Source organism: Eremothecium cymbalariae, chromosome 4 (assembly GCF_000235365.1).
Source record: "Eremothecium cymbalariae DBVPG#7215 chromosome 4, complete sequence".
NCBI lineage: Eukaryota > Fungi > Ascomycota > Saccharomycetes > Saccharomycetales > Saccharomycetaceae > Eremothecium > Eremothecium cymbalariae.
Genome location: NC_016452.1, coordinates 840,239 through 867,545, shown reverse-complemented (window position 1 = coordinate 867,545; position 27,307 = coordinate 840,239). Strand labels below are relative to the sequence as shown.

The window sequence follows — 27,307 nt, the reverse complement described above, 5'->3', positions numbered from 1 at the left end:
TATCAGAACTAGTGATAAGGAAAGGTGTAACCGAGGGGAGAAAGTATATTATGGCTAGAGAAAAGGAGGTCTTAAATGTGATCAATCTGAACACACCTATAATGAGGAATTCGTGGAACAGTATCCCTAGTGGTGGTAGACTGAAGCAAGATAAAGGGATTGACGGAAGCCATAGCAATACGTTAAAATTTGTTGAAAAGGTAGCATTTGATGTTTCTAATGGGTTAAGGATAGTGAACCAATTCTGCAATGATAGTAATTTTGCCATGGCAGATCAATTGCATGTGACGATTATTGAGCTTTACAAGGAATTGAAAAGAAGACATCACATTGGGAAGATTGTTGAATTGTCAAAGCAGCACTTGTTGATTATAATCAAGATGCTTGAAGCGGGAAAGTTGGGGATTGCACTTGGTGAGATTCAAAGTTTATTTAATCATACTAATTATGGGACTGTCGAGACGATTGAGGAGATAGTAATGGCAGATTTCAGTGTGAGTAACCAGTGGTATTTATCTACACTTAAGATCTTGCTGATGCAATTGATTCTCAAGTCTAACCAGGTTGAGAAGTATGGTATTATTTTGGTGCAAATGTTTGCAAGAGATGAAAGATTGTTATTACGTGATGAAAAGATCAAGATACATACGGTGGCTAAGCTTTTACTTAACTTCTTCTCATTACTTCCACAGTACAAGGTATTGTTTGCTTTAAAATTTTTACAGTATGTGGGACAATTTAAACTAGAGTTTTCTATATATATCAAGAATATGGATCTCAAGAAGTTTCAAACTCAAATAATAAAGTTCTCTAAAAATGGTATTGCCGAGTGTGCGCCCTTTGTTGATGCTTATTATCGTGGGTATTCAAAGTATATGACCAGTGTGGATAAAATAATGTTACAAGAAATTAGCGAAGGGTGCAAAATCAAACAATGTTCTTTGAATTTTGACGATACAACTGTGCTTGACGTCCTATTAAAGCCGTCTAGTTACATTTTGAATGATGATTTCAACCAATTAATGAAGTTTGTCAATTCCAATTTGGTAAAGTCGTCATCTACATCGGCCACATTTCTGAAATCGATAGAGGTGTTTATTTATCATTGTAACCTGAGATATTTGAAACTGCAGAAACCTTATATTACATTGCTTGATAAAGTCGTCATATTTGTGAATGCAAATTTGAATGTAATGCCGATTGATTCAATATACAGCATTTTAGAAGGCCTTGCACAGTATTTTATGAATTCAAAAGAATACAAACGCCTCAATAACATAACAAACCTCTCGTTTAACTCTTATGTGACTCGTAGGGTTAATAAATTTATCCAATTAGCGGCAGACTTGGAGATGTTTTTGTTCATGTCGGTCAAACAAGATTGGAGCATGTTTTCCAAATTTGAAAGGTTCATTTCAAATTCATCAAAGGAGCTTTCTATACCGTTGTTTGAACAGTGCTTTAATATATACGTTATGTTTGCAGACAATACTTTAGCAGGTCTCTGGGATATTTGTTTGACAAAGTCTCATAAATGTTTCAAGAAATTGGGATTGGATTGTTTCGTCGAATTTTCTAATGCTTCGGAACCCATGATAGCATTAATATACAGTGGGTTTGTATCAGAACATTACACTGTTCCTTATCTTCAATGGTCTCCATTATCCAGAATGCTATTTATGACTCTAAATGGTGTCGACAGGTTCAGCTTTGCGGATGTGGATTTTAAAGTTAAGAATTTAGATGTTTTATCAAAGTATGAAGTATTGGCTAAATCTACTTACAGTTTAAATTTGGAAATGGAGACCCACAGCACCTTAAGATTGTCTACAATTGTTCAAGTTTACATGAATAAATGGGTAAATTTAATACCTGCCGATGAGCGTATTTCAGGGTTGGAAATTAGATTCCTTAGAGCATTGATACAGTATTTGAAGTTTAATAAATTCTACAAGAAGATAATTGAATTAGGCCAACTAATTAAGTCTAAAATTGACTATTATGAACCATTCCGTAATGATGTTAAGGTTTGGTTGTTAGATGCTTATTTTGCGTTAAAAATGGTCCAGGCTTCTAAGTTGCAGATTCAAAGCGTATCAAAAATTTATAATACAATTGAACTCGAGAAAGCTGCTTTTGACGAACTATATGAGTATCTTTATGCGAGGTTGACTATAAGTCTCTGGAATCGGGATTGTGACGAGTTTAACTATTTAATGAAAGAACTCCGAAGTAAAAAAGCAGAAATATTTGACATTAACAATAATTCTCACCTCCCGGTAAGCCAGTTCCTAAAATTATTACTTCTTAATATAAGAATTGAGAGAATTGCATCAAACCTTCAATTCTATAATAATAACATGTTTGAGTCCCTTACAGAGGCTAAAAGAGCTTTAAAACTTTGTCAGTCATTAGTAAAGAAACAAGATAAGTTATCTCAATTTCATCGACTTGAAGTAATTTCCTTGTTGCATGAGATATTTGTTCAGGTTCTTGATATATACATCCATGTTGGTATTTCAAAGGACTGCGAATTTTATGTGAAGGAATTTATGAATATTTTGGGAGGCTTACAAGATTATACACCCGTATATGATTCTTTGTGTTTTGTTTATGATTATTACCAGTCAACAGGTCAAAGTGAATCAAGCGCATCAATTTTGACAAGATTGAATAAAGTATTTGACATGCTTGATGGTAGTGAAAATATTGATGCATTGACAAAATTCATGTATTACAATAACGAACCTGAAAAGTTGGAAAATTCTTTGGGTTTATTCTTTAGTGGTGATTTAGAAGATACTTTACTAGTAGATGAGTGGAATTTGAAATTGGAATTGGTTATTGAAGATACCAGGGGATTATCGCACATTAAAGCATTAAATGATGTTAACAAGAGCAAAGAGTTATACAAAAAATTATGAAACAAATGGACACTGACCCTTTCTTTAGAAATATGGGGGAAGCAGTTATTGCAATACCATCCTGTTCTGAACCTGTATTAGAAGAAATAAGGCCAAGTTTTATTAACCATGCGAAAACTCCGGCAGGATCACCATATAGCTCTCCTAGACCATCTTCATTGACACCACGCGGTAAGTCACTTAAGCAGAAATTCGATAGTGCGAATGCCGTAAACAATTTACAAATGATTCGAAGACTCGTGGAATCCTTAACATTAGACGCAATGAAAAACCATGAGGTATCAAATGCTTCGGACTTGTACTCTCTATCGTTGTCATTGCTTTCAAATATATCTGCAAGGAGTAATTTGGAAAGCTCATTGGTTCAGCGCAATACCATTTCTGAAGTTCCAAGGTACATGCCCATGCATTATGATAAAGCATTTTCCAATATGGGCAATGAGATTTACGATTCATTTCAGCCACTGGAAATAAAAGACCTTCAAACACCATTGCATTATATTAGGAATGAGATTAACGAAATTCAAGCAAACATTTCTAACTGGGAAGGTCGATTTCATGTGATATCGATTAATTTTTGTAAATATACTGGTGACTTATTGTTATCGAAGGTAAATTCTATGACGGGTAAGCATGTTAATTTGAGACTGCCATTAAATAGACATGAGTCAAGAGATCTATCACAGGAGTCTTTATCCTTTAATTCCATGACGAAAGAATTAAATGATATTATTACCAAAAGTAATAGAACGACATCTTTTGAGGTTACTAGTGCTATAGGCACAAAAGAAGAACGAAAGGCATGGTGGGAGGAAAGGTATGAGTTAGATAAACGAATGCAAAAATTAATGGAGCGCATTGAAGACTCATGGATATGTGGGTTTCGTGGCTTCTTCAGACATGATATTGTTGATCCGGAACTATTTGAATTGTTCAAGGCTGGATTTCGAATAGTGCTACAGCAGAACCTCCCAACTAGAAAGCAGTTCGGCAACCCATCGATGTTTTTACAGATCGACGATTTCATCTTGGAATTGTTTCTTAAATTGGATCTTACCGATACTTCAAGTGAAAAGGCCATGGATATGATGGAAGATTTAATATATTTTGTGTTTGACACACTATTATTTCACGGTGAAGAAAATGCTTACGATGAAATTGACACTCATCTAATCCACATCCAGATAGAGGAATTAATCAATGAATATCATGCAAAAAAGACAACTTCCACGCAAGCACAGCATACCTTTCTAATCCTTGGCGGTGACTGTCATATCCTTCCCTGGGAATGCCTATCATTTTTTCATGGCATATCTGTTAGTAGGATCCCATCGATCAAATTCTTGGATGAGTTACTAACCAAATATAACGGCCAGATAGCTCCAAAAATAAAATTGGAAAATTCGCTAAGCGTTGTATTGAATCCTCAAGGCGACTTACCAAGGACCGAGGAGCGCTTTAGGGAAAGATTCACATCATTATGCACAAGATTACCAGATTCACAGATCATAGTAGGCTCCAGGCCTAACGAGGGAAGTTTTTCAAAGATGGTAACGACCTCAAGTTCTTTCATATATATTGGCCACGGAGGCGGTGAACAATATATTCGATCAAAAACTTTAAAATTATGCACCAAGATATCACCAAGCTTTTTGTTAGGTTGCTCATCAGCATACTTGAAACAATATGGTATATTAGAACCATCCGGAATTATCTACTGTTATCTACTAGGCGGATGCCCAATGGTTGTGGGAAACCTATGGGATGTCACTGACAAAGACATCGACGACTTCAGTGAGTCCATGTTTCAAAAATTGGGTATCTTTCCTGGCTCATCTCAGAACGGAAAAAATGTGTGTGAAGCCGTTTCATTATCTCGGCAAGTTTGCCATCTAAAGTACTTAAACGGTGCTGCACCAGTGGTGTACGGTTTGCCTTTCTTGTACGACTTATCACATGATTAACAAGTTTTGAAGGCTATCAGATTGTACATAAATTTGATTAGATTTTCATTTTTCGGTATCTTCAAAATTATACCATACTCATGAGTTTTAAGCTCCACATTGATCAACCTATCTAACTCTTCACTTCGTAGAAATCGTAGATTAAAGATTATTATCACGGGCTTACCGGCCAAATCCTCAAATTGGCGTAGTTCCATGTCATAGGAATTTCGTTCGTCGTACGTTACCAGAATATCCCAATTCTCCAGCCCCACATCAGCCTCATCCCCAAATATCCCAACCAACTCCTTAAGACCATCAGTCACCAAATTTACCAGTTTTTCCTCATACCCTGTCGTCAACTTATCCCTATCCATAGCAACCTCGCTAACGTCAAAATGCCTCATCTTAGAATATTTCACGGAGCTCGGCAGCAGTTGAGACAAACTCATCGTAGCCAACGCCTGTCTACTAAGTGGTACATACGAGCTACTCGAATGACTGCCACTGATAATAGCCGGCGCCAGCTCTATTAATTTTTTATTTTCGTTATTCACTGCCAATTTATGCACTTTTAATTGTACAAGAAAAGCTCTGGGAACTTTAACTCGTGATAAGGTATCCAATCTTATAGGCTTCTGAAGCATCTGAGCAAACATATTACCGTTTAGATTAAAATTAGGCAGCATTAATGGCTTTGATCTAGAGATATCATCTCTACTGAAATACAGCATCTTTTTCTTGCCTGCCCACTTCTGAAAATTAGTGAACAAGGGTGTCTCCACACTCGGTACGCAAGGAACCCTTTTAGGAGCATTCTTCGTCATACATCTAGTGATTGCAACCGGCACCAATCCACCTATATGGGGTCTCACTTTTCTCATATGTAATTAAACAAATCTGATGGTGGCCAAATTTTGAAGTCTTGACGATATGTGGTGGCCTACTAATAATATATGTCCTTGAATTTTTTCTTAAATGATTGCTAAAGTACCTGAAGCAGCAAGCTGAGAAGTTAAAAGCTTTAAAGCAGCAAATTTGTTAGAGGATTGAAGGACTCTTAAAGGTTGGATCCGAGGTGGGACGGCGCTTGAGATAAGTTTATAACAGGTGATATCTCGGTTTGTACGTTTTAGGTCAGCGGTGATGTCGAAACGGTTATTTGTCAAGCTGCAGCGATATGGTTGTCGAAGATATAGTCATGAAATAACGCAGCAGAGGTTTAAAGAGACAATGAGTCGAATTTCAAGCCAGGCCATGATATTAACCACCTCGAATATGAAGGGGGTAACTTTGGGTAGTGTTACGTCTTTATCGATAAATCCCAGGCCGATGGTTCAGTTTAATCTACAGGTGCCGAGTTTTACATCCCAAGAGATACATAAGATGAAGAAATTTGCATTGCATTTGATGTCTCCCACGCAGCATAGTGTTAATATGGCGAAGCTGTTTAGCAAGGGTGCTATTAAGGGATGCAATGATGAGTTTGTTCCGACCAGGCCTTTTGATCTTCTTGTTGAGGGAAAGGATTATTTGATGTACGATGTGGAATGCCGAGCCACGAATCCAATTCCAACGATTATTTGCGAGGAGGATGCGAAGATAGATTGGGAGAAGGATGAAGCTCTCTGTAATGATACAAAAGTTGATGCCAAGTCATTGAGTCTTCCAATACTTACGAGCGCGGAGAGAGTAATCATTTGTGAGAGCATCCGTTGTTTTCAAGTAGGTGATCATGAGATATGGGTTGGGCAGGTAGAAGAGATATGCTCACCAGATAGCGGTCGAGTAAATGAAATCAATAAGGAACAAAAGACTGGTGGACTAGTATATTTCAATAGACAGTTCTACAAGATAGGAAATCCGATTGTGTAGGAGAACTCAAGCATACTTGCTGATCTTTAAGCGGGGAAAAGGAGCCGAACTTTTTTAATGAAATATATTATTACGAAATATATATTTATCTGTCGTATAAACGATATGATCAGCATCTTAATGTTCAACACTATGTCGAATATAATGATGGTGCACTGCGGCAAGATGAGGAGTGTGGACACAGATGTTTTTGGCTGCATACAGTATACAAAAGGGAGTGTTCATAACCCTTGTACTCCAGGTTTATAGAAGCATTAACTATATAAACTACGTTAATCTATTCACCGGAATGCGGCAACATCTAGTGTAATCGAAAGATCATTGACGATGACAAATGCTAACTGTTCAATGGTTGCTAAATGTTATCTGTAGACAAGAACGTACACATTATAATTACTAGTGTGCAGTCGTGCAGTCATTAAATAAATAACAACCCACAGATTTAGCCTAGACAAGAGAACTTACTAGTAAGCTACATATCCATACTATGTCACACATTCATAGATGTGCTTGAACAATTTTAATATACTATTTAATAGCATTTTGACTAGAATATCAGGTGCATTACCAGCAAAAGCGGATAAATTCCGAAATATCTTGCTTTTTACAATGCAAAACTCGAATATTTCTGCTAGATAGTTTACTCTATTACATATTATATTTGAAATATGATGCACACACAGATATAACTGGGACCTTTTAATAATGTATTACGTTTCGCTGAAATCTCTGTAAATGTCCTTATTCAGCGTTCCAATACGCAGCAGGAACATCGCAGGGTCTCGAGGAAAATCTAAAAACAGATCTTGCAGCGAGACGACATATCATGACATAAGCATTAAGAACAAATCTTCGCCCAGAGAACAAATCAATGTGACACATAGGAGGGGTTCTTATATATATATATATACGGTATTGGAAACAATTACTATTACAATGCACCAGCATACTGCCTATAATATTTATCGAATGCTTGTAGTGGGGATTGGTTAACTTATAGTGTATAATCTTACCTAATTTAGCTTCATATATTGTTATATCAACTATTTAGTTATACTTATATTACCGGTACTCATGTGGATTTATACAAGGACTTGGTGGGCTTGTATCTTTTAGATATCGTACGTTTCGCAATCTTTAGCATGGTCCAGAACCAAATAGCGTTAAGCAGGTCCAAGATAAGATTGCCTATTAGGATAAATGCAGTCTCCAACGGAAGGAAGTTGGGATGATGCCGGACGGAGTAAAAGTCAAGTGCAAGCTCCACTATTTTGTAGTAACCATAAACGATTCTAGCTCCGAAGAACACAGTGATGAACACCACATCATTGACGAACTTCAACATAGAGCACATCCTCGAAAGACGAGGGTGACGTGCTATAACATCATCAGACATAAAATGTGCAAGGAACCAACGAAGATTGAGAAACGGATTTGAAAGCTCAAACCAAAGGAACATGGCTCCATAGTAATTAATGTACGGCTTCATCCCAATAAGGAACACAGTACTAGACACAGCGCCATGCAACACAAAAGGAAACGAACTATGCACAAAAGAGATTATGGTATCCCAAACAAAATAGCCAATAGCAAATGACGCAACAACACAGTTTGTTTCAGTAATTTCAAAAACACGGTCAACTGCAGTCGGGTGAGTTACTCTCGTGTGCAATGGATACGACCGATAGCACAACGATAGAATCACAAAAGATTGTACGACTGACACTAAATGCACTGCACTCTGAGCAAGCAACCACTGTGGCCGATTAGTCTTGGTTACTTTTACCAACCATGGAAAAATCACGTGCTTACCCAGAAGATACCAACAATGGTAGAATAAACCAACATAAGTGATCAAAGGCAGGTAATCCAATAGTACCTGTGACCTGACAATACCATAATGCTCTAAAAATGGTAATACCCCCTTTGTGAACAACGGATGTGGCGGTAATTCAATTAGGAATTGTACCGGATTCATCATACTTTATGTAAACTGTACTGCAATATTTTGATTTTTTACTTATATCTTATTCTATGACCAACAAAATGAGGAGGACACTTGTCAATGCCCTATTTTCTTGTCACACTCACAGTACTCTAACACCAAATCTCCTTGTGCTTGTAGGCTTTTTTGTGCGTCGTAACACCTATTACTGCTACTGCTACTACTCTTACTGCTAATCTATCTAAATGGAACTATATAACAAAACTTTTATGACTACAAGAAATCTCGAACATGAAATTTTAATCACGAACAACGCCCGGTCTACACAATAACTCATGCTGCCAGTCACGACTCATTCGAGTACAGCTTAATCCCCGGCACCTTCTATACCTACAACATCTCTCTCCATTAAACTTGCGCCATAAAATCTGCCTGTTTCTGCTCGAGAAACAATGGCCAAAGGACAGCACGCATGACAGAATGCCTGCACTATGCAGAGTCCCCACAACACGTGACCCACGTGACCCGCCCACCCACCTCGATTACCCGGCCTGCTCACTCCTCCCATTGATCCATGCAGGCGTCCATGTGGCGAGGAGACAGAGCCAGGGCCCATGCTCTGGCAGAACTGTTCCGCCCCCAAAGAACCTGAATCTGAGGAAGCGAGAGCCTCCTCCGCACCCATGCTCGAAGGAAATTGTGTCGACGCTGTTTTGCCGCCGTTTAGGGCTTGCCTGACGTTCCCTATCAGTCCGGCGCGCCAGGCGGATCCTCCGCCAGGCTCCTCCGCCTGGCGCGCGCCGTCCAGCCTAGCCCGTCCAGCCCAGCCCGCCGGACCGCCCGGCCCGTTCTCCCCATTTCCAGCGGGGGCCCGCCTGGCCCCCGCTGGAACCGTCCGCTGCCGCGGCTCCTCCCCAGTCTCAGGAAATAAAATCGTCTCTCCAACCAGATGTATACCTCCCCATGCATTATCCATTAACTGATAATTAAAATCACATGACTTTAACTATAGTACCAGAGGCCTTAGAGTACAAGGACCAAGGTAATAAGTTCGTTGCATCTAAGGATTATGGACAGGCCATAGAAGCTTATACGAAGGCAATCGAGCTTGATGGATGCCAATCGATCTTCTTCTCCAATAGAGCACTTGCGAATCTCAAGCTGGATAGGTTTCAAAGCGCGCTCGAGGATAGCTCCAAGGCGATCGAATTAGATTCAAGTAATGTCAAGGGATATCATAGGCGTGGGATGGCTTATGCAGGGTTGCAAGATTTTATTTCAGCCAAGCGAGATCTTGAGGTGGTTCTACGGGTGAAGCCGGGGGAGGCGACAGCCAAACGGACATTACTAGCTTGTGAAAGAATGATACGCCGGGAGCGGTTTGAGAAGGCTATTAGGGCCTCGGGCGGGAATGAGGAGCAGCAGCGGTTGTGTAAGACGTTGTCGTTGGAGATGTTTGCAGGAAATACGGATGTTGGTAAATATGGAGGAATAGAGTTAGAATTGGAGCAGGTTAGAGATGCGGCAGGCGGAGCAGCAGGCGTGCGGGTGTGCAATATGAGCCAAGTGTTCATATCTTATGTGGTTAATGAAGTGTTCTTGAAGGGCAAACGTCTGCCTAAGGAATATGTTGCGGGGATCATTTCGCATGCGGAAAGTCTTTTTGCCGCGGAGCCTACGGTTGTAGAGCTTGAGAGCAGCCGACATGGGAAGAAGATTTCGGTTTGTGGAGATACACATGGGCAGTTGTATGATGTTTTAAACTTGTTTCGGCAGTTTGGCAAGGTTGATGAGGACCATACGTATTTGTTCAATGGAGATTTTGTAGACCGAGGGTCTTGGTCTTGTGAGGTTGCGATTTTGTTTTACTGTCTCAAGATTTTATATCCTGAGAGGTTTTTTCTGAATCGTGGTAATCATGAAACCAACAATATGAATAAAGTGTATGGTTTTGAGGATGAATGCAAGTACAAATATTCTCAACGGATTTTTAATTTGTTTGCCGAGAGTTTTGAATCGTTACCTCTTGCGACTGTGATCAATGGGGATTATTTGGTAATGCACGGTGGGCTTGTGAGCGATGCGGAGGTGACGTTAGAGGATTTAAAGGGTATTGATCGGTTTCATCAACCGCCTCGTGATGGTGCTTTTATGGAATTGTTGTGGTCTGATCCTCAGGCTGCGGATGGTTTAGGTCCGTCGCAGCGGGGGCTTGGGTATGCGTTTGGTCCTGATGTGACAGCGGCGTTTTTGGCCAAGAATAAGCTGAAGAAGGTTATGCGGTCCCACGAAGTACGGATGGGTGGTGTGCAATTTGAACACGGCGGTAAACTTATAACTGTGTTTAGTGCTCCTAACTACTGCGACATGCAAGGTAATTTGGGGGGTATTGTGCACGTTGTTCCAGGAGCAGGAAATAAAGGTGAATTGGGCAACGATGATGAGGATTTGTACGTGGAGACCTTTTCTGCTGTGCAGCATCCGGATATAAAACCCATGGCTTACTCGAATGGTGGCCTTGGTTTCTAGGTTTGGGGATGTGATGGAATGAGAATAGTTTGATGTTACTGCGAATGATGTATATGTATATATATGCATACAATTCAATATATATTTTCTTACCTAGATATTAATATATTAATAACAAGATAAAAAATCCCTGATGTATAGTTAACATCACCATTATTCATCGAAATAATGCCGTGCTTTGTACTTCACATGTGATCTTTGTAGCAATACTATCATCTGACCTTCGGTCTTACTGTATAATTCTGAGATCAATTCTATCTTATTAGACGAACCTCTGAATCCATTCTATTAGATTCAAGAAGGCCCTCCTGCCTCCCCAATACATTTTCCAACCAAGTTTCGAACGTTCCTCGGAGTTGGGATCTCTTACAAATGTTGAGGTCACGTGCCAAGTTGAACTTCTCATCACGTGCCAGCTAATACTTAGGTTGATGATCAGTTACTGTTTATATAGTCTCTAATCTGGCTCAACTACCCTCTCCGGTTCTAGCTGGACCTAGTATCTAATCTAATCTAGCTAGCTGGGGTCTCCTTATATACTTTCTGTTGTCCTACCTGGGCTTACTTAAAGTAGTCATCGGTGGTTTCATACTGACACACACGATTGTAGGTTTCACACTGATACATCATTGTGGGTTTCACGCTGGCATCCTCACAGTGACTATCAGCCTCATATCGGCCTGACAGCTCTGATACGCTGCTTCTTAGCTTGGTTGTCGCTGTCTACTGGCTTCTCTTTTGATTTTACGACAAACGACAGTTGAGTCGAGTGGATCATAGCACCAATCATTCGGCATTGTCAGCGGATTGCAACAAGACTTCGTGGCCAAGCTGGTTAAGGCGTGCGACTGTTAATCGCAAGATCGTGAGTTCAATCCTCACCGAGGTCGAATAAGGTGAACAATAGCCAATTTTTTACAATTCAAAATGATGCATTGAGCTGACAGTACATCTACATATAAATATTAGATTAGTTGTACCAATTCGCACAAGTCTGTGGGTATATGGATGTATATATGTTACTGCTCCTTGGCATTAGTATCTTGCTGATGTGCCTTTTCAGCTTGCTCAAGGGAACTAGCGGTGGCCGATTGCGATGCTTGCTCGTTTTGCATCCCCCAGGAGAAGTAATCCCTTCTAACTTCTACGTAATCGTAGGCAAACTCACCTATCTGGTCTTCGTCCATTCCGTGTTCTTCAGCTTCATGAGAAGCGCGCAGCGCCAGACCTGGAATTCTGTTAATCAACATACAAATTAATGAAGTGACGACTATACTGTAAGCGGAAACGGCAGCTACATATGCTAGCTGCTTGTACATTTGTTTCCAGTTATGCGTTAACCAGCCGCCGTCATGTTCAGTTGCTCCATCCATACCTAACACCCAGTCTGCAGAGAACAGCGCGTTGAAGATCAAACCAACAATGCCGGCGATGCCGTGCTCAGCCAAGATATCCATTGCATCATCGACGTGCAGATAGTATTTAATCTTGGTAGAAAAGTTGCAGACAATCCCTGCCACGATGCCTTGGATAAGCGAACCGTAGAGTGTTATACATCCTGACGATGGTGTAGCTGCAACTAGACCGCAGATAACACCGGAACACAACCCAACCGTGGACAATTTGCGTTCAAGACGATAGTCCACCAAACACCACGCCATCCCGCCCATTGCAGCACTGATATTGGTATTCATCAGCGCGTACACCGCCCTCAAGTTTGGCGACAGCGCCGTGCACCCGTTAAAACCTAGCCACCCAACCCAAAGAATTGAAGTACCCAACGTCACCATCGACACATTATGAGGTCTGAAATTAATCAACAGATTCTCACGCCGTTTACCCAAGAAGTAAGAGTAAACAAACCCTCCAACCGCCGACAAAATCTCAACTGGCCCACCCCCAGCCCAATCGAGCACCCCCCACTGATAAGCCCACCCACCGGAGGCCCAGATCCAATAAGTAACGGGACAATATACCAACGTCGCAAAACAGAACAAAAACACCATATGCGGCAGCAACCTACCTCTCTCTGCAACTGCCCCTGCAATAATTGCCAACGTAACACACATAAATAACCCTTGGAATATAGCAAACACAAGCTCGGGATACTCCGCATTCTCACTCACCTTCCCATAGACATTTCGCATCCCAAACGAATCAAGATTACCAATAAACTTATTATTCTCCGCTGTAGAAGAAAATGCTAACGAAAACCCCCAAATATACCACTGTATAATACCCACAATACCCGCCATCAAAACTGCCCATATCAACGAAAGAGCTGACTTACGTCGCGCCAACCCAGAATATAAAAACCCTAGACCAGGTACCATAAAGAAAACTAGCACACTGCCCATAAATATAAACCCCACTGCAGCACTATCATACGTCTCATTCCAAACATACACCATATTAAAATCTTCAGATTCACCCGTTGCAATAGTACCCTCTTCCACAAAATATCACTATATGTCACTTACTATTATTATCAAAAAAAATAGTTACTATTAAGTCCCTTATATCAAACCGTCGTCGCCTTTATAAATTCCACATATACACATACACACACACGCACATACATATATATATAAATATATATATATAAATGCCCTCAAAAACTCAATATGGCCCTTGAAAGATCCGGTTATACCATCGTTACCTATATAGGCTACCTTTTAGCCCTTTTTAACTCCAATTTTTCACAAGACAAGCTACAGGAACCCATTGCTCTGCTCTAATACAACCGATTCGTCAGCATAAGCAAGTAAAAGCTGTTCTGAAACTCTATCGCTACATAGAAGACGCTTTTCCCGCTATTTTCAGTTCATTGGCGCCTATATAGTTCAAGCGCGGGCAGCTGCCCGCTCGCGCAGCAAGAACAAGATAAGGAACTGTATCATTACTACGTTTTGTTTACATAACGGCATAACATTATCATATCTTATCAGGAAAAATATCTGGAGCTCGAAACCAATACGTTTTTAATTATTTTGTGCTGTTAGTAAAGCTTTAGTTACCAGCAAGAGATGACTATAGGGGAAGACGTACTGGCACTAGCACCGACGGTGGACGGCATTTTTCTTTGTGGGCTCTCAAGGAACAAGCATTTCCCAGATCAGGTGATTTACGCGATTACTGGATACGGTTGCCGCGACAACGCGGCTTCTCATTGGCCACCGTACGGTGGCCAATGAGAAGCCGGTTTTCCTCGAGACGGAAAGCTTCGAGAGGCGACAAAAAACAAAACAAAAACAAACAAAACATTCGTGGTGTATGATAATGAGATTACGTAATAGGTTTATTTCTCGAGGATGTGCGTCTGGGTTGTGTGTGGTGTACGGGAGTCGTGTAAGCAGCTGCATCATATACCCGTTGAACATTATATATATTGCTATATTGAAAAATTATCGGATAGTGTGGGAAGGGGAGGAGGGAGAGAGGCCCAGGGAAAAGCACGGATTCTTTTGATGGTTTGAAGAAAATGTTGTTGATGAGATGTTAGGTGGTGATGATTCTGATTACCTCAAAATTGGTTTTGAATTTACCACGGGAAGAGCCTCGGTCGCTAACAGCTGATCTGATTGTTTTGCGTCGTACAGCAACAAAGGGCATTGACGGGATTGACGGCGGTGGTAGCATTACGCAGCAGTTAGATAACTGGAGTGGCTATGTAAATGGGCTACTGCGGTGCTATTATGGTGGTGAGATCAGGGATGAAGTTGTGGAGATGGAGATTGTATATTCAGTGTTGCAGATGTCATGTAAGTTCGAGGAGTTGGCGCAGGAGCTTGTGGAACGAGCTTATTGTGATGGAGGTGAGGGATGCAGCGGCGAGGCTTGGCGATCGAGCACGAGCATGGGGAAGCGGGCGATTGGGTTAACTGAATTTCTAATCGATACAGGGATTGCAGCTAAATCGCCGGAGATGATCTCTGTAGTAAACGCCTATATGCAAACCTGGACGTTGAGTCAGCAGGTGCGCGTAGTAATCTTAACAATATCAAAGTTGCACGAGACGTTGATAAAGCAAGGGAGCAAATATGATGATTTGTTGACATTGCAAGACTCTGATCTGGAGACGCTTTCTAGTCATTCTGCTGCGTATGGAAAACTTGCATTAGGATGCCACCAATTATGTCGACAACTGGAGGTTACTGAACTTGCTGAATACACGCGGGCACTGTCGACGTTTTTGGATATTTTGTCATTAGTATTGTTTTCTATGGATCGTTACAATAAAAATGAGTGTGGGGTTGCTCTCGGGATGCTTGAAGAGGCGACATCGAAACTATTGAAGGCCAATATGGTTTCAAGGGAGTACCTGATGACGCTGAAAGATGGAGGATTACGGCAGAGGACAAAATCCAAGCTGTTGAATTGGCAGCGAAAAATTAAAACAAGAGTGCCAAAACATTTGCTCGCCAGGTTGCAGGACTGCATCCCTTTTTGAAACAGGTCCTACAGGATTTTCTCGTTCCGTTGGTGATTCTCCTTCAATATCGGTTCCAGAAGTCTAACGACTCCGTGTTTATGCAACCTGTGGAAGGTCACTGGCAGCTTCCACAGGGAAAGGTCCCAGATCCCATCGGCATACAATGGGTCTTTGACGGTGAACTTAGGGAGACTTCAGAAACAAACAGGTACTTCTAAAATGTAGGTCAAATATTCACTAAAAAGGCAAAACAAAATAAAGAAGGAGGATGAAATGTTTATTATATATGTATTTTTTTTAAAATCCTTTTCAAGGATAGTTTTCCGCAGTCCATACATTCACAAACTTCTTCTTAGATTCAAGGTTCATATTCTTACCCACTAACATGTACTTGTCGCCCCCGACTAATGTAACACGTAGAGTCGCCAGATCTGCCTTATTTACTGGATGCATAATCCTGCACTTATAGCAGACTTTGTGTGCCGACAAATAGCTGAGATACTTCCAAAACCCAATGGCTACTGGCGTGCATAACGGTGCAGCCGTTAAACTCAAGCTTACAGGATAGACTTTGCTATACGCCTCCTTGGTAAGTAGTGAAAATGTGTCCTCCCCCAGTTCGAATGGGAGGACAGTCCTTCCCGTAGATGTTGTACCCTCAGCCAGAATAAAAAAGGCAGAATCTGCTTTCAAGAGCTTTGGATCTTCAATATGTGGCTGGCCTTTTGGTATGTCCAACGCACCGCCCAACGTAAATTTGAAAAGCTGCCATGGTGTGAACCAATATAACTTGTCACGCCTAGGCACCAACAATACTACTGGTGCTTGTGATATCAAAGAAAGAAAAATCCCATCCAACGGCGATATATAGTTCACGATATACAACCTATTAGCTTCAGGCATGTGCTTGTTCGAAATATCACTCCTTTTGACACCTTCAACATGTATCTGTGAACTCCATCCAAACAAAAATTTCATAATGGCAGTGCCAAGTACCTTCGAACCAACTCCAGTGAGTTGAAGAAGCATCCATAACAGTGCCAGTGGCAAAACAATTATTCCTTTAACCATCAAAACCATACACGATCCAAATTTCGCCCTTGGTGACTTGATGGGAATGAAAGGCTTAATACCTGTACCTTTATCCATCCAATTAGTATACTTCTCCATTATAGATCCAATATTCAATTATTAATGCAAACTGTAGCTACAATATTGCAGCACGTTAGGGTTTACTGCTCTCACTTTGCACTGTATATCATCACATTTAACATCATAACTTAAAACGTGACAAAAAAGCTTTTGGTAGCCAGCTCGGGCATCTCATCATCAACATCATCGAAGTTGTAAACGAGAAAAGTTAATACGAAGCAATATACACTACTATGTCACTTCCGGGTGTATTGAACCGTGGAGATGAGGTACTATCTAATTATAGTGAAAGGTCTAGACTTTGGAGGTGGGCTTCTCATGGTACGTGCTTGCTGACTATTGCAGTCTCTAAATTAGTGCTTTCTATGTGCTACAATGTGGAATTATTTAACTTTGAAAAGCTAGAAACAGCACTAGCTAGAACCGTAAATGAAAACCGAGGGTTAGTGACGATTATGAATCATATGTCTGTGGTGGATGATCCGTTTTTATGGGGTGTGTTCCCATGGCGGATATACAAAGATTTTGATCAAGTTAGATGGTGCTTAGGTGCACGCAACATTTGTTTTCAAAATAGGTTCTTGTCAACATTCTTCTCGTTGGGTAAAGTATTGGCTACTGATAGATTTGGTGCGGGACCTTTCCAGGGATCCATAGATGCTTCAATCAGGCTACTTTCACCTGATGACACGTTAGATTTGGAATGGGAGCCCTACCGGGAAAGAACAATGAAGGCTCCTGAATTTGTGCAGTCTATCAAGAAAGTATCTTATGTTTCACCGATTGCTAGGGATAAACCTTCTTGGCTACATGTTTTCCCAGAGGGATTTGTTTTGCAGTTGCAAGCGCCGCATTCCAATTCGATGAGGTATTTTAAGTGGGGTGTTGCTAGAATGGTTTTAGAAAGTACCAAGGCCCCAATTATCGTTCCAATATTTGGTACTGGGTTTGAGAAAATAGCACCAGAATCTGCTGCGGATACAGTAGTAGAAAGATATTTGCCAAGGAATTTTGGAGCTGAAATAAAAATTACTGTGGGAGACCCAATTGACGATGGTATTATTGAAAAATATAGGGAAGAGTGGAGAAGACTTCTTGAAAAGTATCATGATCCAAAGAATCCCACCGATTTAACCCCAGAGCTGCGTACTGGAAAGGAGGCTGAGGATTTGCGGTCTCGATTAGCTGCAGAATTGAGGGAACATGTCGCGAAAATTCGACATCAAGAATGCAAGCTTCCTCAAGAGGATACGAGATTCAAGTCACCCGAGTGGTGGAGACGTTATACTGAAACGGAAGGTGCATCTGCGCAGGATGTAAAGTTTATTGGCAAGAATTGGGCAATACGGAGATTACAGGCCAGCTGTAAAGACGAAGACAAAAAAAGTTGATCAAAGTAACAATAGTGATGAAGACCATTAGACCAAGTAGCCGACATTCCCTTTTGGTCTATTTCAATAAAATTCTTGTACATTATATAAATTAATACAAAAAAAGTATAGTGCCGTCTTTATGTCACGGTTAGTAGCCAGATAGACTTTCTACACACTAGCTTAATTCAACAGTATAATTTCTGAAAACCAAGCTTTAAAATAGCCGTAATTATCTGTATTATGATACAGATATAGAGTTTCTATAACCTCTTGTAATTAGAAAATAATTGGAACATTTTCAGATTCGTAAGATTTGCACTCCATTGTCCACCATTTTATGAAGTTAAGGAATTATCTTCTGTAATCGGTTAATTTCGAGTTAGTTCGCATAAATTCGTATCATCTGCGTTGGCACTGCCTATTTTATGTGTAAATATGCGGATATCAGCCCAGGAACAGACTGCTAATTAGAACAAATGAAGTTTCCCTGTAGCGAATTTCTTGGGACGCAATCCATAAAAGCTTTCTGACTCAAAATATGCTTACCCACTATTCTTACTTTATTTTGAAGACAAAAAAGATGTGTCAAATACTCTTCACCTTAATTTGTAAAGGATTCCAGTAGTTGGTTGGACAAATAATTCACAGGCACTTTAATTCATACCTGATTAATGAAATATCTTTTCGTTTTCAGGAATAATACGCAAGAAAAAAAATCAGTTCATCTCTTGGTCATTTTGGTCGAATTGACCTTAGATGCAAACCTCAAGGAGTTTAATGTTTCATTAGTGTGTTTCTGATCAGATGGAATATTAACAAACATTAAAGTTTTTGAATCACCAATTAAACTGTACTGCAACAGATAGGTAAGCTTCGAATTTCTAAATGGAATATGTCGTTTTGCCGCGTCAGGTGAATTCAATGCATAAATAACGTCACCTAGACAGCTTAAAGACTTGTTAATGTTCTGTGTTTCCCTTAGTCTATCACCAGTCACTAGTGATGAGTTAATGCGTTCAGATCCAGCCAAATCAATTAAATTTAATTTTCCGTGCGAGACTTCACCTGTTTGGTCATTATGACCATTAATATGAACCATAAATACGCTATGTGATCTAGAGGAACGTTCATTAGATCGCGTACATGCAGTTGAGCGCATACGTGAGGCCCTCTTTAACATACTGTCAACTTGTTCTTGGGAAGTCATTTTCATTTTGGTTACATTTGTGATAGATGTGGCGTGATTATCGTGGTCGTGTCTAATTTCGTGCTTTTGAGATTCCAGAATATCATCGATATTATCATTACTATTGAATTCACGCAATAAATCCAGAATGGTCTCATTATAAATTTCAATATATTCACAGTCCATTTCATAACGCCAGCCGTGTTCCATTAGGTCTTCAGTCCATTGAAATATATGGGATAAAGTCATTGGAATCATACCATCTCCTGGGTTTAACATAGTGTAAGTTTTACCAGAACCTGTTTGTCCATATGCAAATATACAAACATTATAACCATCTAACGAACATTGCACCAATTGACATATTTCTTGAAATACGTCTGCATTGGTATTGTGCGGCTCAAATATTTTATCAAAATGAAAATTGTAAGAAAAACATCTACCGTTTTCACGTTTAATTGTAAGAGCTTGAAACCCCTTAGATTCATTAAACTTCTCAATATGAAAGTGAGAAGTGTCCTGAGATTCAGCTAATAACGGTGGTCGTATCCTACAATATACTCGAATATTACCGCGTAGCTCTTGAAGTTCATTATGCAATTTTCGTCTCATGGTCTCTTCTTTGATCAATATTTCGCGAATTTGGTTCATTTCTCTCTTAGATGTTTCAATATAGTCTTTCAACTCTCTACGGATCTTCAGCGAATTCTTAATACCTAAGGTAGTGAGATTTATTTTATCAGAGAGAGATACACTCAGCGCCTTTGATGCGTCCAGTTTCTTCCGAAGTTGTTTCAAAGTTTCCTTGAGTAATATAATCTCCTCTTCTTGGGACCTTAGCTTTGGCTTTAATTCATTTTTAACTTGCTTCTGCAATCTTTCTATTTCACCCGAAGCTGCCTCATTGTCCTGGATAGTTCGTTTCCAATCATTTTGGAAATTCCTCAACCAAATTTCCTTCTGCTCTCTATCCTTAGATTCGTTATCTTGAAGCAGCTTCTTTAGATGCATCTCGCTTTCTTCAACCAACTTTCTCAATTCCACAACCTCCGCCAACGTTTCATCCCGCTCTACATCGAACTGCTGAACTTTCAGAAATTTCGTCCTATCCCATCTACTTCTATAACTAGATTGCAACGAATTCAATTCCGCCTCCTTTCTGCTCTTCACCTGTTGCAACTGTAAATCATGACCTTGCAACATAAACTTCTTCTTGGTTTCAGACTCATCACGTAGGCTCTTCAATTCATTCTCCTTTAGCAGAACTTCCTGTTCTTTCGAACGCTTATCCTCCTTCAACTTTTCCAACTTCAACTCAAGAGTGTCCACCTTCGCCCTGGTGGAAACCATCTCATCTCGCACAAGATCCAATTTCTGCTTCTTCAGCATCAAATTATCTTGCAAATATGTCAACTGCTTAACATTCTCACGATAAAAATGCGTCATGTGACTGTGTGGTTCTTTGTGCTGTTGCAGATGCTGCTTGGTAGAACTAATGATTTGGTTGGTATCCACAGGATTAAGCACTTTGATACGACTTTCATCTATCTCTTCAGACCGTGGCTGGTACTTAGGCGAATACGAAGCATTCCTAGGCGATGGAATCAGCGACGGCGAAGATGGCATATGACCATAATCACGTTGCTTATTAGGAGTAGTAGGTGCAGTCATCAGTAATTGAAACCCTTTGTATACCTCGAAGGATCAGAAACCCAAAAACCAAAAAAAAGATAGAAACCCACCTGTAGCACTAATTGCAAGTCCCTAATTCTCCTGCGTTTATATCTTTTGTATTACTATACGTACTTCGCGTTTGTTTTAGTTATAAGGTCTTTTGTTTTCGTGTGATTAAGTTGAGTTACAGAAACGTTTCGTACTAACTGAAATCAGAGAGGGCAAAAATACAGATCACACTACAGAACCTTCTACCTATTACTTTAAAACTTCACACTTATTGATAGAACACACATCCTACAACTTCAATGCCTTAACAGACAGTTATTTGGCACTCAGCCGCCACAACCGTGCCTGTATGGCGTCTCAAGAGGAAAGTCTTCCCTTGGCGGAAAGAGTGCGCTTGCGTGACGCTGACACCAACACAAAACAATACGATAAATACGCTTGAAGATGCTTGGTGCATGTAGAAGAATCTAAATAATAGTACTGGAAGAGATAGAATCAGGAATCAGCTTCTTCATTATGTTTCTCAATTATGTGGTTTTAATTCATTGCTGACTAGAGGTTCGAGTTGAAATGTTCAAATGTCACTTAATACTAGCTGGAGCTCATCATGGAAATTTTTTAAGCCAAAAGAACTCTGGCAGAATGATGAGATGAGGTCTCACACTCAAGTGGTGCAAGTTTGAGGAGCTTTTCGTAGTTGGAGAGATATCTGGTATTGGATTAGGCTTAGGAGTGGTACTGGGGTTACATTATAGATAGAAAGATGGCGTCCAAGGGCGGTATTAGTGTTTCGGATAGGAAAAAGAGGAAGCTTAACGAATCCGAGGACAAAGGTCAGAAGCGTGGCAGTGGTTTGCAGGATGAGGAGGTGATTTCCGGCAATGAATCTTCTTCAGATGGTGATTCTGTGGTAGGAGATGAGTCGGATTTGGATCAGGGCTCGTCCTCGTCGTCTGGAGGCGAAGAGGAGGGTGAGGACGGCGAGGAGGAGGGTGAGGACGGCGAGGAGGATGAGTACGACTTCTCAAAAAGTAAGAAATCGTCGAAGTCTAAACATGATGATGGGTCCGAATCATTCTCGAATGCGCTTTCCAATATTTTGGGATCTCATCTAAAGGCGTATGACCGTGTAAACCCAATTTTAGCCAGAAACAAGAGGGTATTGAAAAAAAGCGAGGCAGACAAACTGGAGCTAAAAGCCAAAAAGGCACTGCTTGCCCAAAAGAAACAGATGTTAAATAAGACTAGGAATACGGAGATCATCCCTACAGTAGCAGCTGGGGAAGATTCAGAGCGGATCACGAAGGTTTTAGAAAAAGAACGGAACCTGAGGAAAATTGCACAAAAGGGAGTGGTAAAGTTGTTCAATGCAATTTTGTCTACACAAGTGAAAACCGAGAGAGAAGTCCAAGAGACGCTGTCGACGGTTAAAAATGCAGCTGAAAGAAAGACCATATTGACTGAAGTCTCGAAGGAAAAGTTTTTGGACTTGGTGAAAGCCGCTGGGAACAGCTAGATGTCTAACTCCCGGGAGTAAAAATAATTTGTAGATAATATTGAAGCATGGTACATACAAACAACAGCCAGCAACGTAGAATATAACATTTTGTGTGTCGTGAAAGGCCAGAAAAATAGAGTAGCCATGCTGTGCTCATTGGAAGTACCACCGCCGTAAACCGAAATTGCTGATTTATTATACACACATACATATATAGATAGATAAATATATACGGTTGGCCTGTTGTGCCTTATAAACAGCAGAACTAATCAGCGCAAAGAATTCAAAAGGCAAGACAACAAGAAGCTTGTATTTTTAAATATAAATTTGTTATGCAGTGAAGATTCTTCATAAGTAGCTTAATAACAACTGCCCGTCTGCGTCTCATTTAAAACCATCACGTGCGAACAACGATCATTATTAAATACATATTTGACTCAGTCAGCACGCTGAAATCCTCCTCTCGGTAGCCAAGTTGGTTTAAGGCGCCAGACTGTAATTTGCAAGATTTGTAATCTGGAGATCGGGTGTTCGACTCACCCCCGGGAGATTCCTTTTCTCTTTGAGAAACCTATTGTTACGCATATGTTAGAATTTAAGTCCTCGAGGCATTTTCTTTTTGCGCATGATAGCAGACACAAGGACTAAAGCAAAAAAGTGTACCTTAGTTGGTTATCTATTCATGCGGATAAACCAAGAGCCTCAGAGGATGGGCTTTGATTATTAAAGTTATATATATATGGATATGTAAGTGAAACGTACGTTAAAACCGGACAACATGGTAACCCATTCTACTAGGCTATTATAACAATAAAATTTTGATAAAATTGCTCAAAAAGGGTTACTATAAATATAATTTCGCAGAAGGTGTTAAATTTCAAGTATGACATTAAACAAGAAACCGGTTTTCTTTGATGTGACACTTTACACACCTATTTCTTCTTCGAAGCGGTCTCACCGAATCATCCAATTAAGTAATAATTTGTTGGCTTTATTAATCTCAGACCCTTCAGAGACCATAGCTTCATGCGCTATTTCGGTTGCAACTGGTTCTCATAATGATCCACCGGAGCTTCCAGGTCTTGCGCATTTCTGCGAACATATGGTTCTATCTTCGGGGTCGAAGAAATATCCTGAGCCCAATTTCTTCCATGAATCATTAACCAGGAACAATGGTTCGAAAAATGCGCACACTACTGGGGAGCAGACATCTTTTTACTTTGAAGTTCCTCATACTACCTCAGCGGAACTGCATGTATTTGAGCAGCTAATCGATATTCTTGCTGCGTCCTTCAAGGAGCCTGTATTTCATGACATATTGGTTAACAAGGAAATTTATGCCATCCATAGTGAGCATATGGGGAATAAGTCCACGTTATCCAAGATGTTATATCATGCTACGAGACTACTTGCCAATGAGAATCATCCTTTCAGTCATTTCTCGACTGGTAATGTGTTCACGTTAACGAATATGCCTAGAGTAAATAAGCTTAATTTGAAGACAGAGTTGATTAAATACTTCAAGGAACATTTCCGCGCTGAGAAGATGGTGGTATGTATCAGAGGCTCTCAGTCGTTGAATCAACTAAGCAAGTTGGCTCAGTTAAAATTTGGTGATATTCCAGGATCTGCTGCCGCTGGGTCACCGACTTCTTCTCCCTTGAAATTAAAATCTTGGCGAAGCTCGAATTCCATAACAAGCAGCGTAGATACTTCCTCAACTTTGGCTAGCTTAGATGAATCCAGAATTCTCAAGGATACATGGTTGCCCCGTTATTCTAAGGAGCCTGTGTTCACCCCAAGGCCCAAATATAATTCCATGATGATACAGTCTAAAAAGCCGCCGGTGATACGATTTATTTTCCCAGTTAACTATCTTTCTACTAGATTTACGGATAAAGAAATTGCCACATATACGAAGGCATGGTGTGATATTATAGGTGATGAAGGATATGGGTCTTTTTGCCATTTCCTCAGACAAAATAACTATATTAGTGATCTTTTGGCATTTTCGTCTTCTTTTGCAGTGAATGATGATGGATTGATTTTACAATTGCATTTAACCAATTATGGCTGGGCCAATGTATCCATTATTGTTCCTTTGTTTTGGAAGTACACAGTTAACACAATTTTGGACACTTCTTTATCGAAAATAGGTCAATATTTAAGTGAATTAAATTCCATCGATCTTTTGAAGTTTCTTTACCAAGACGTGGAAAGATCACCAATGGAACGTTGTGCAGAGCTATGTGATCAATTGATGCAGGATCTATCTGTGGTACCGCCGCCATTCATTTTGAAAACATCGGGGCTTATGTTTGATTGTAATGATCCCCGTATTCAAAAGATTGGTAGCTACTCTGAGTCACAAAACTCAACGGATTGGTGGAGGGGCCAAGCAATTAAATTCCAGACATTTGTTAAAGAATTTACAACAATAGAAAACGTTAAGATGATAATGCTTGGACCTCTTTCCAAATGCCCTTTCTATTCAAATAGTATGCAACTAACCGCTGATACCCATTACGAATATGACTACTTGAAAGCATACATTGAAATAACAGAACTAGAAGCTATTGATAATGAATATGAATTTCATATTCCTTCCCCAAATCAGTTTTTAGTTCCTGTTGGTCACAAGCTTTCATACATCAAGAAAGCGCTTTTGGCAGCGTCTGCCCAATCTGAGAATTCGTCGTTATTCATAGTTACACAATCAGACTTACTACAAACCACTCCCAGCTTGGCTGGTAAAAATGCCTTTTACGAGCTGTGGACCAAAGAGGAAGATATAAATCTATCCTTCAAATCCAAGAGCATTGTCAGCCTGGAGGTCATTAGTACAACCTTAAAGCCCGCGCCAGAATATACAATGCAACTTGAAATTTTAGGGCAGTTACTCTTTTCAATCATATCTCCAGTTCTATATCCAGCAGAACGTGCAGGCTATACATACGAGCTTTCCTTATCATCCAAGGGAGATGTTAGACTTGGAATCACCTTGTCTGGATTTACAGAAGGTATCATGGGGATCTTGAATATTATACTTGACTCTTTGCTTGAGCTTGGGGAAGATTCGGTGGAAATTTCCAAAGGAATGTTTAGGAGAGCAAGAGTTATGGTGAGGACTAAGTATGAAGAGGCTGCAAGTGAAAATTGTGCCACCCTTGCAAGTTTAGGTCTTTTAATTGTTTTAGAAGGCTGTATGTGGACTTTAGAGGACAGATTAAATGCTCTGGAAGATATAGACATGGAGTCTTTTGTCCAGTTCATGAAACTTTTCATTAATGGAAGAAATTATTTAAATTTATTGGTCCAAGGGTCAGATTTATCGCTCGCAGACAAGGTGAATGATTGTGTGGATGCCAAACTAACGCATCATATGTCCAGTTTAGAAACCGGCAAGAATATCTTAGTTGAGCCTACTACTCACTTCATACCTCGAGGGAGTAACTTATGTGTGAAGAAATCGGGGTCTCATGACGATCCAAACAATAGTATTGTCTATTTTATTCAAACGGGTACTAGAGATAACAACTACGCATATACCTTAACTGTTTTTACAGAGTTTTTAATGTCTATGACGCTGGTGCCCGATTTAAGAGGAAAGAAACAGATTGGTTACGTTGTATTAGGTGGTCTCAGGGTACTCTCCGATACTGTAGGATTGCATATTACAACAATGTCAAGCAATCCACCCGAATATTTGGAGAAAAAGATCGATGAATATCTATCTTATTTAGAAAGTATGGTGCTTATGAAATTGAACAATGAGCAATTCAAGATGAATTATTTGAATAAATTCCTCCGATTAGTTGAAAGTAACTCTTTAAGCAAGATTGAGAAAACATCAGGTCCCGCAAACCTAATGAGTCAAATTGAAGCTAACGTTCGCAGTGGAAGCCAAAACGGCAGTATGGCAATGAAATCTCATAAGCGCATAAGAAATCAAATAAGTTACAGAAGATACAATTTCGAAGAGGAAGATGAACCTATCAATGCGAAAACTATTAGAAATTTGACCCTAAGAGAGTACATGGCATTTTTCCATGAAAAGATTAGCGTTTACTCGAAGAGCAGAGCCAAAATGTCAGTCATGGTTACAAGTCCAATGAGTAAAGATGAAGTTCAAAGTAAAATGATGTTTTTACAGATAGAATCCTTCTTGAAGATGAAGGGATTCAATATCCCAAGTGAAGATCTTAAAAGCATAATAGTAAAATCTGGTGGGAAACCAACTGTCTTGTTAAAGCATCTTTTCAGCTACTTCAGAGTTCGGGGAGAAAGCATAAAGTTATTAACAGCTATAGTCAAGGAAATTGTGAAACAGGCAAGCAACAAACCCCCAGGTTCCGCTGCTAAGACTAGTGCTACCCCTACAGGTACGTCTGGGACTCTGCAAGCGATGAGCCAAACTGTAGCACCTGCGGTTCCTTTGATAGAAGTCACAGACGTGAATTCCTACCGCGTATAGAAGGTTAATGCTCAGCTTTGACTTTTGATGTAAGATAACTAGCATGGAGTAGTGTATTCAAACACATATACACAGTGTACTGTGCTCAACAAGTAGGATTGTTATTTATAAGTATGTTTCATTTCTGATAAGACAGTAGTAGTAATTTAAACCTTTAAAAACGCGTCCTTCTGTAGTAGACGCGTTAAAAAACTGTCATATTTGGAAAAGAGAAGAACCTTTATAGATATAACATTTCTTTAACACATCCGAAGAGATCTCAACAGTTCCTCATATACCCAAATATATCCTTT

The 27,307-nt window shown here is 40.0% G+C and overlaps 10 protein-coding genes, 2 non-coding genes and 2 further genes across 12 annotated transcripts, besides 1 other annotated feature; 9 read left to right on the top strand and 5 right to left on the bottom strand.

Annotated features, from left to right (window-relative positions):
* Positions 1–50: 50 nt before the first annotated feature.
* Ecym_4417 lies at positions 51–4,888 on the top strand (the record flags this gene model as incomplete).
* Positions 4,885–5,751, bottom strand: RRG8 (Rrg8p; the record flags this gene model as incomplete). Its single annotated transcript, XM_003646236.1, has 1 exon — positions 4,885–5,751. One exon carries the CDS (start codon positions 5,749–5,751, stop codon positions 4,885–4,887), a length of 867 nt encoding a protein of 288 aa, XP_003646284.1.
* A 262-nt stretch (positions 5,752–6,013) lies between these two features.
* On the top strand, positions 6,014–6,742 carry Ecym_4415 (flavin reductase family protein; the record flags this gene model as incomplete). The annotated part of the gene is made up of 1 exon (XM_003646235.1): positions 6,014–6,742. The coding sequence occupies one exon, from the start codon at positions 6,014–6,016 to the stop codon at positions 6,740–6,742; it is 729 nt and encodes a 242-aa protein (XP_003646283.1).
* A 1,072-nt stretch (positions 6,743–7,814) lies between these two features.
* On the bottom strand, positions 7,815–8,720 carry ALE2 (Ale2p; the record flags this gene model as incomplete). The annotated part of the gene is made up of 1 exon (XM_003646234.1): positions 7,815–8,720. One exon carries the CDS (start codon positions 8,718–8,720, stop codon positions 7,815–7,817), a length of 906 nt encoding a protein of 301 aa, XP_003646282.1.
* A 963-nt stretch (positions 8,721–9,683) lies between these two features.
* Positions 9,684–11,216, top strand: PPT1 (protein serine/threonine phosphatase; the record flags this gene model as incomplete). Its single annotated transcript, XM_003646233.1, has 1 exon — positions 9,684–11,216. One exon carries the CDS (start codon positions 9,684–9,686, stop codon positions 11,214–11,216), a length of 1,533 nt encoding a protein of 510 aa, XP_003646281.1.
* A 374-nt stretch (positions 11,217–11,590) lies between these two features.
* Positions 11,591–11,771: a sequence feature (soloLTR - fragment).
* A 261-nt stretch (positions 11,772–12,032) lies between these two features.
* On the top strand, positions 12,033–12,106 carry Ecym_4412. Its single transcript has one exon. It is a non-coding gene; the product is annotated as a tRNA-Asn (tRNA).
* A 129-nt stretch (positions 12,107–12,235) lies between these two features.
* On the bottom strand, positions 12,236–13,627 carry MEP3 (ammonium permease MEP3; the record flags this gene model as incomplete). Its single annotated transcript, XM_003646232.1, has 1 exon — positions 12,236–13,627. The coding sequence occupies one exon, from the start codon at positions 13,625–13,627 to the stop codon at positions 12,236–12,238; it is 1,392 nt and encodes a 463-aa protein (XP_003646280.1).
* Positions 13,628–14,724: 1,097 nt separating this feature from the next.
* Positions 14,725–15,866, top strand: Ecym_4410 (the record flags this gene model as incomplete).
* Positions 15,867–15,957: 91 nt separating this feature from the next.
* LOA1 (lysophosphatidic acid acyltransferase LOA1) lies at positions 15,958–16,818 on the bottom strand (the record flags this gene model as incomplete). Its single annotated transcript, XM_003646231.1, has 1 exon — positions 15,958–16,818. One exon carries the CDS (start codon positions 16,816–16,818, stop codon positions 15,958–15,960), a length of 861 nt encoding a protein of 286 aa, XP_003646279.1.
* Positions 16,819–17,033: 215 nt separating this feature from the next.
* On the top strand, positions 17,034–18,191 carry TAZ1 (lysophosphatidylcholine acyltransferase; the record flags this gene model as incomplete). The annotated part of the gene is made up of 1 exon (XM_003646230.1): positions 17,034–18,191. The coding sequence occupies one exon, from the start codon at positions 17,034–17,036 to the stop codon at positions 18,189–18,191; it is 1,158 nt and encodes a 385-aa protein (XP_003646278.1).
* A 703-nt stretch (positions 18,192–18,894) lies between these two features.
* Positions 18,895–21,030, bottom strand: KAR3 (Kar3p; the record flags this gene model as incomplete). Its single annotated transcript, XM_003646229.1, has 1 exon — positions 18,895–21,030. One exon carries the CDS (start codon positions 21,028–21,030, stop codon positions 18,895–18,897), a length of 2,136 nt encoding a protein of 711 aa, XP_003646277.1.
* A 775-nt stretch (positions 21,031–21,805) lies between these two features.
* RRP15 (rRNA-processing protein RRP15) lies at positions 21,806–22,558 on the top strand (the record flags this gene model as incomplete). Its single annotated transcript, XM_003646228.1, has 1 exon — positions 21,806–22,558. One exon carries the CDS (start codon positions 21,806–21,808, stop codon positions 22,556–22,558), a length of 753 nt encoding a protein of 250 aa, XP_003646276.1.
* Positions 22,559–23,000: 442 nt separating this feature from the next.
* Ecym_4405 lies at positions 23,001–23,090 on the top strand. The gene is given in 2 exon segments: positions 23,001–23,039; positions 23,055–23,090. It is a non-coding gene; the product is annotated as a tRNA-Tyr (tRNA).
* Positions 23,091–23,423: 333 nt separating this feature from the next.
* AXL1 (Axl1p) lies at positions 23,424–27,014 on the top strand (the record flags this gene model as incomplete). Its single annotated transcript, XM_003646227.1, has 1 exon — positions 23,424–27,014. One exon carries the CDS (start codon positions 23,424–23,426, stop codon positions 27,012–27,014), a length of 3,591 nt encoding a protein of 1,196 aa, XP_003646275.1.
* Between the last annotated feature and the right edge of the window lie 293 nt (positions 27,015–27,307).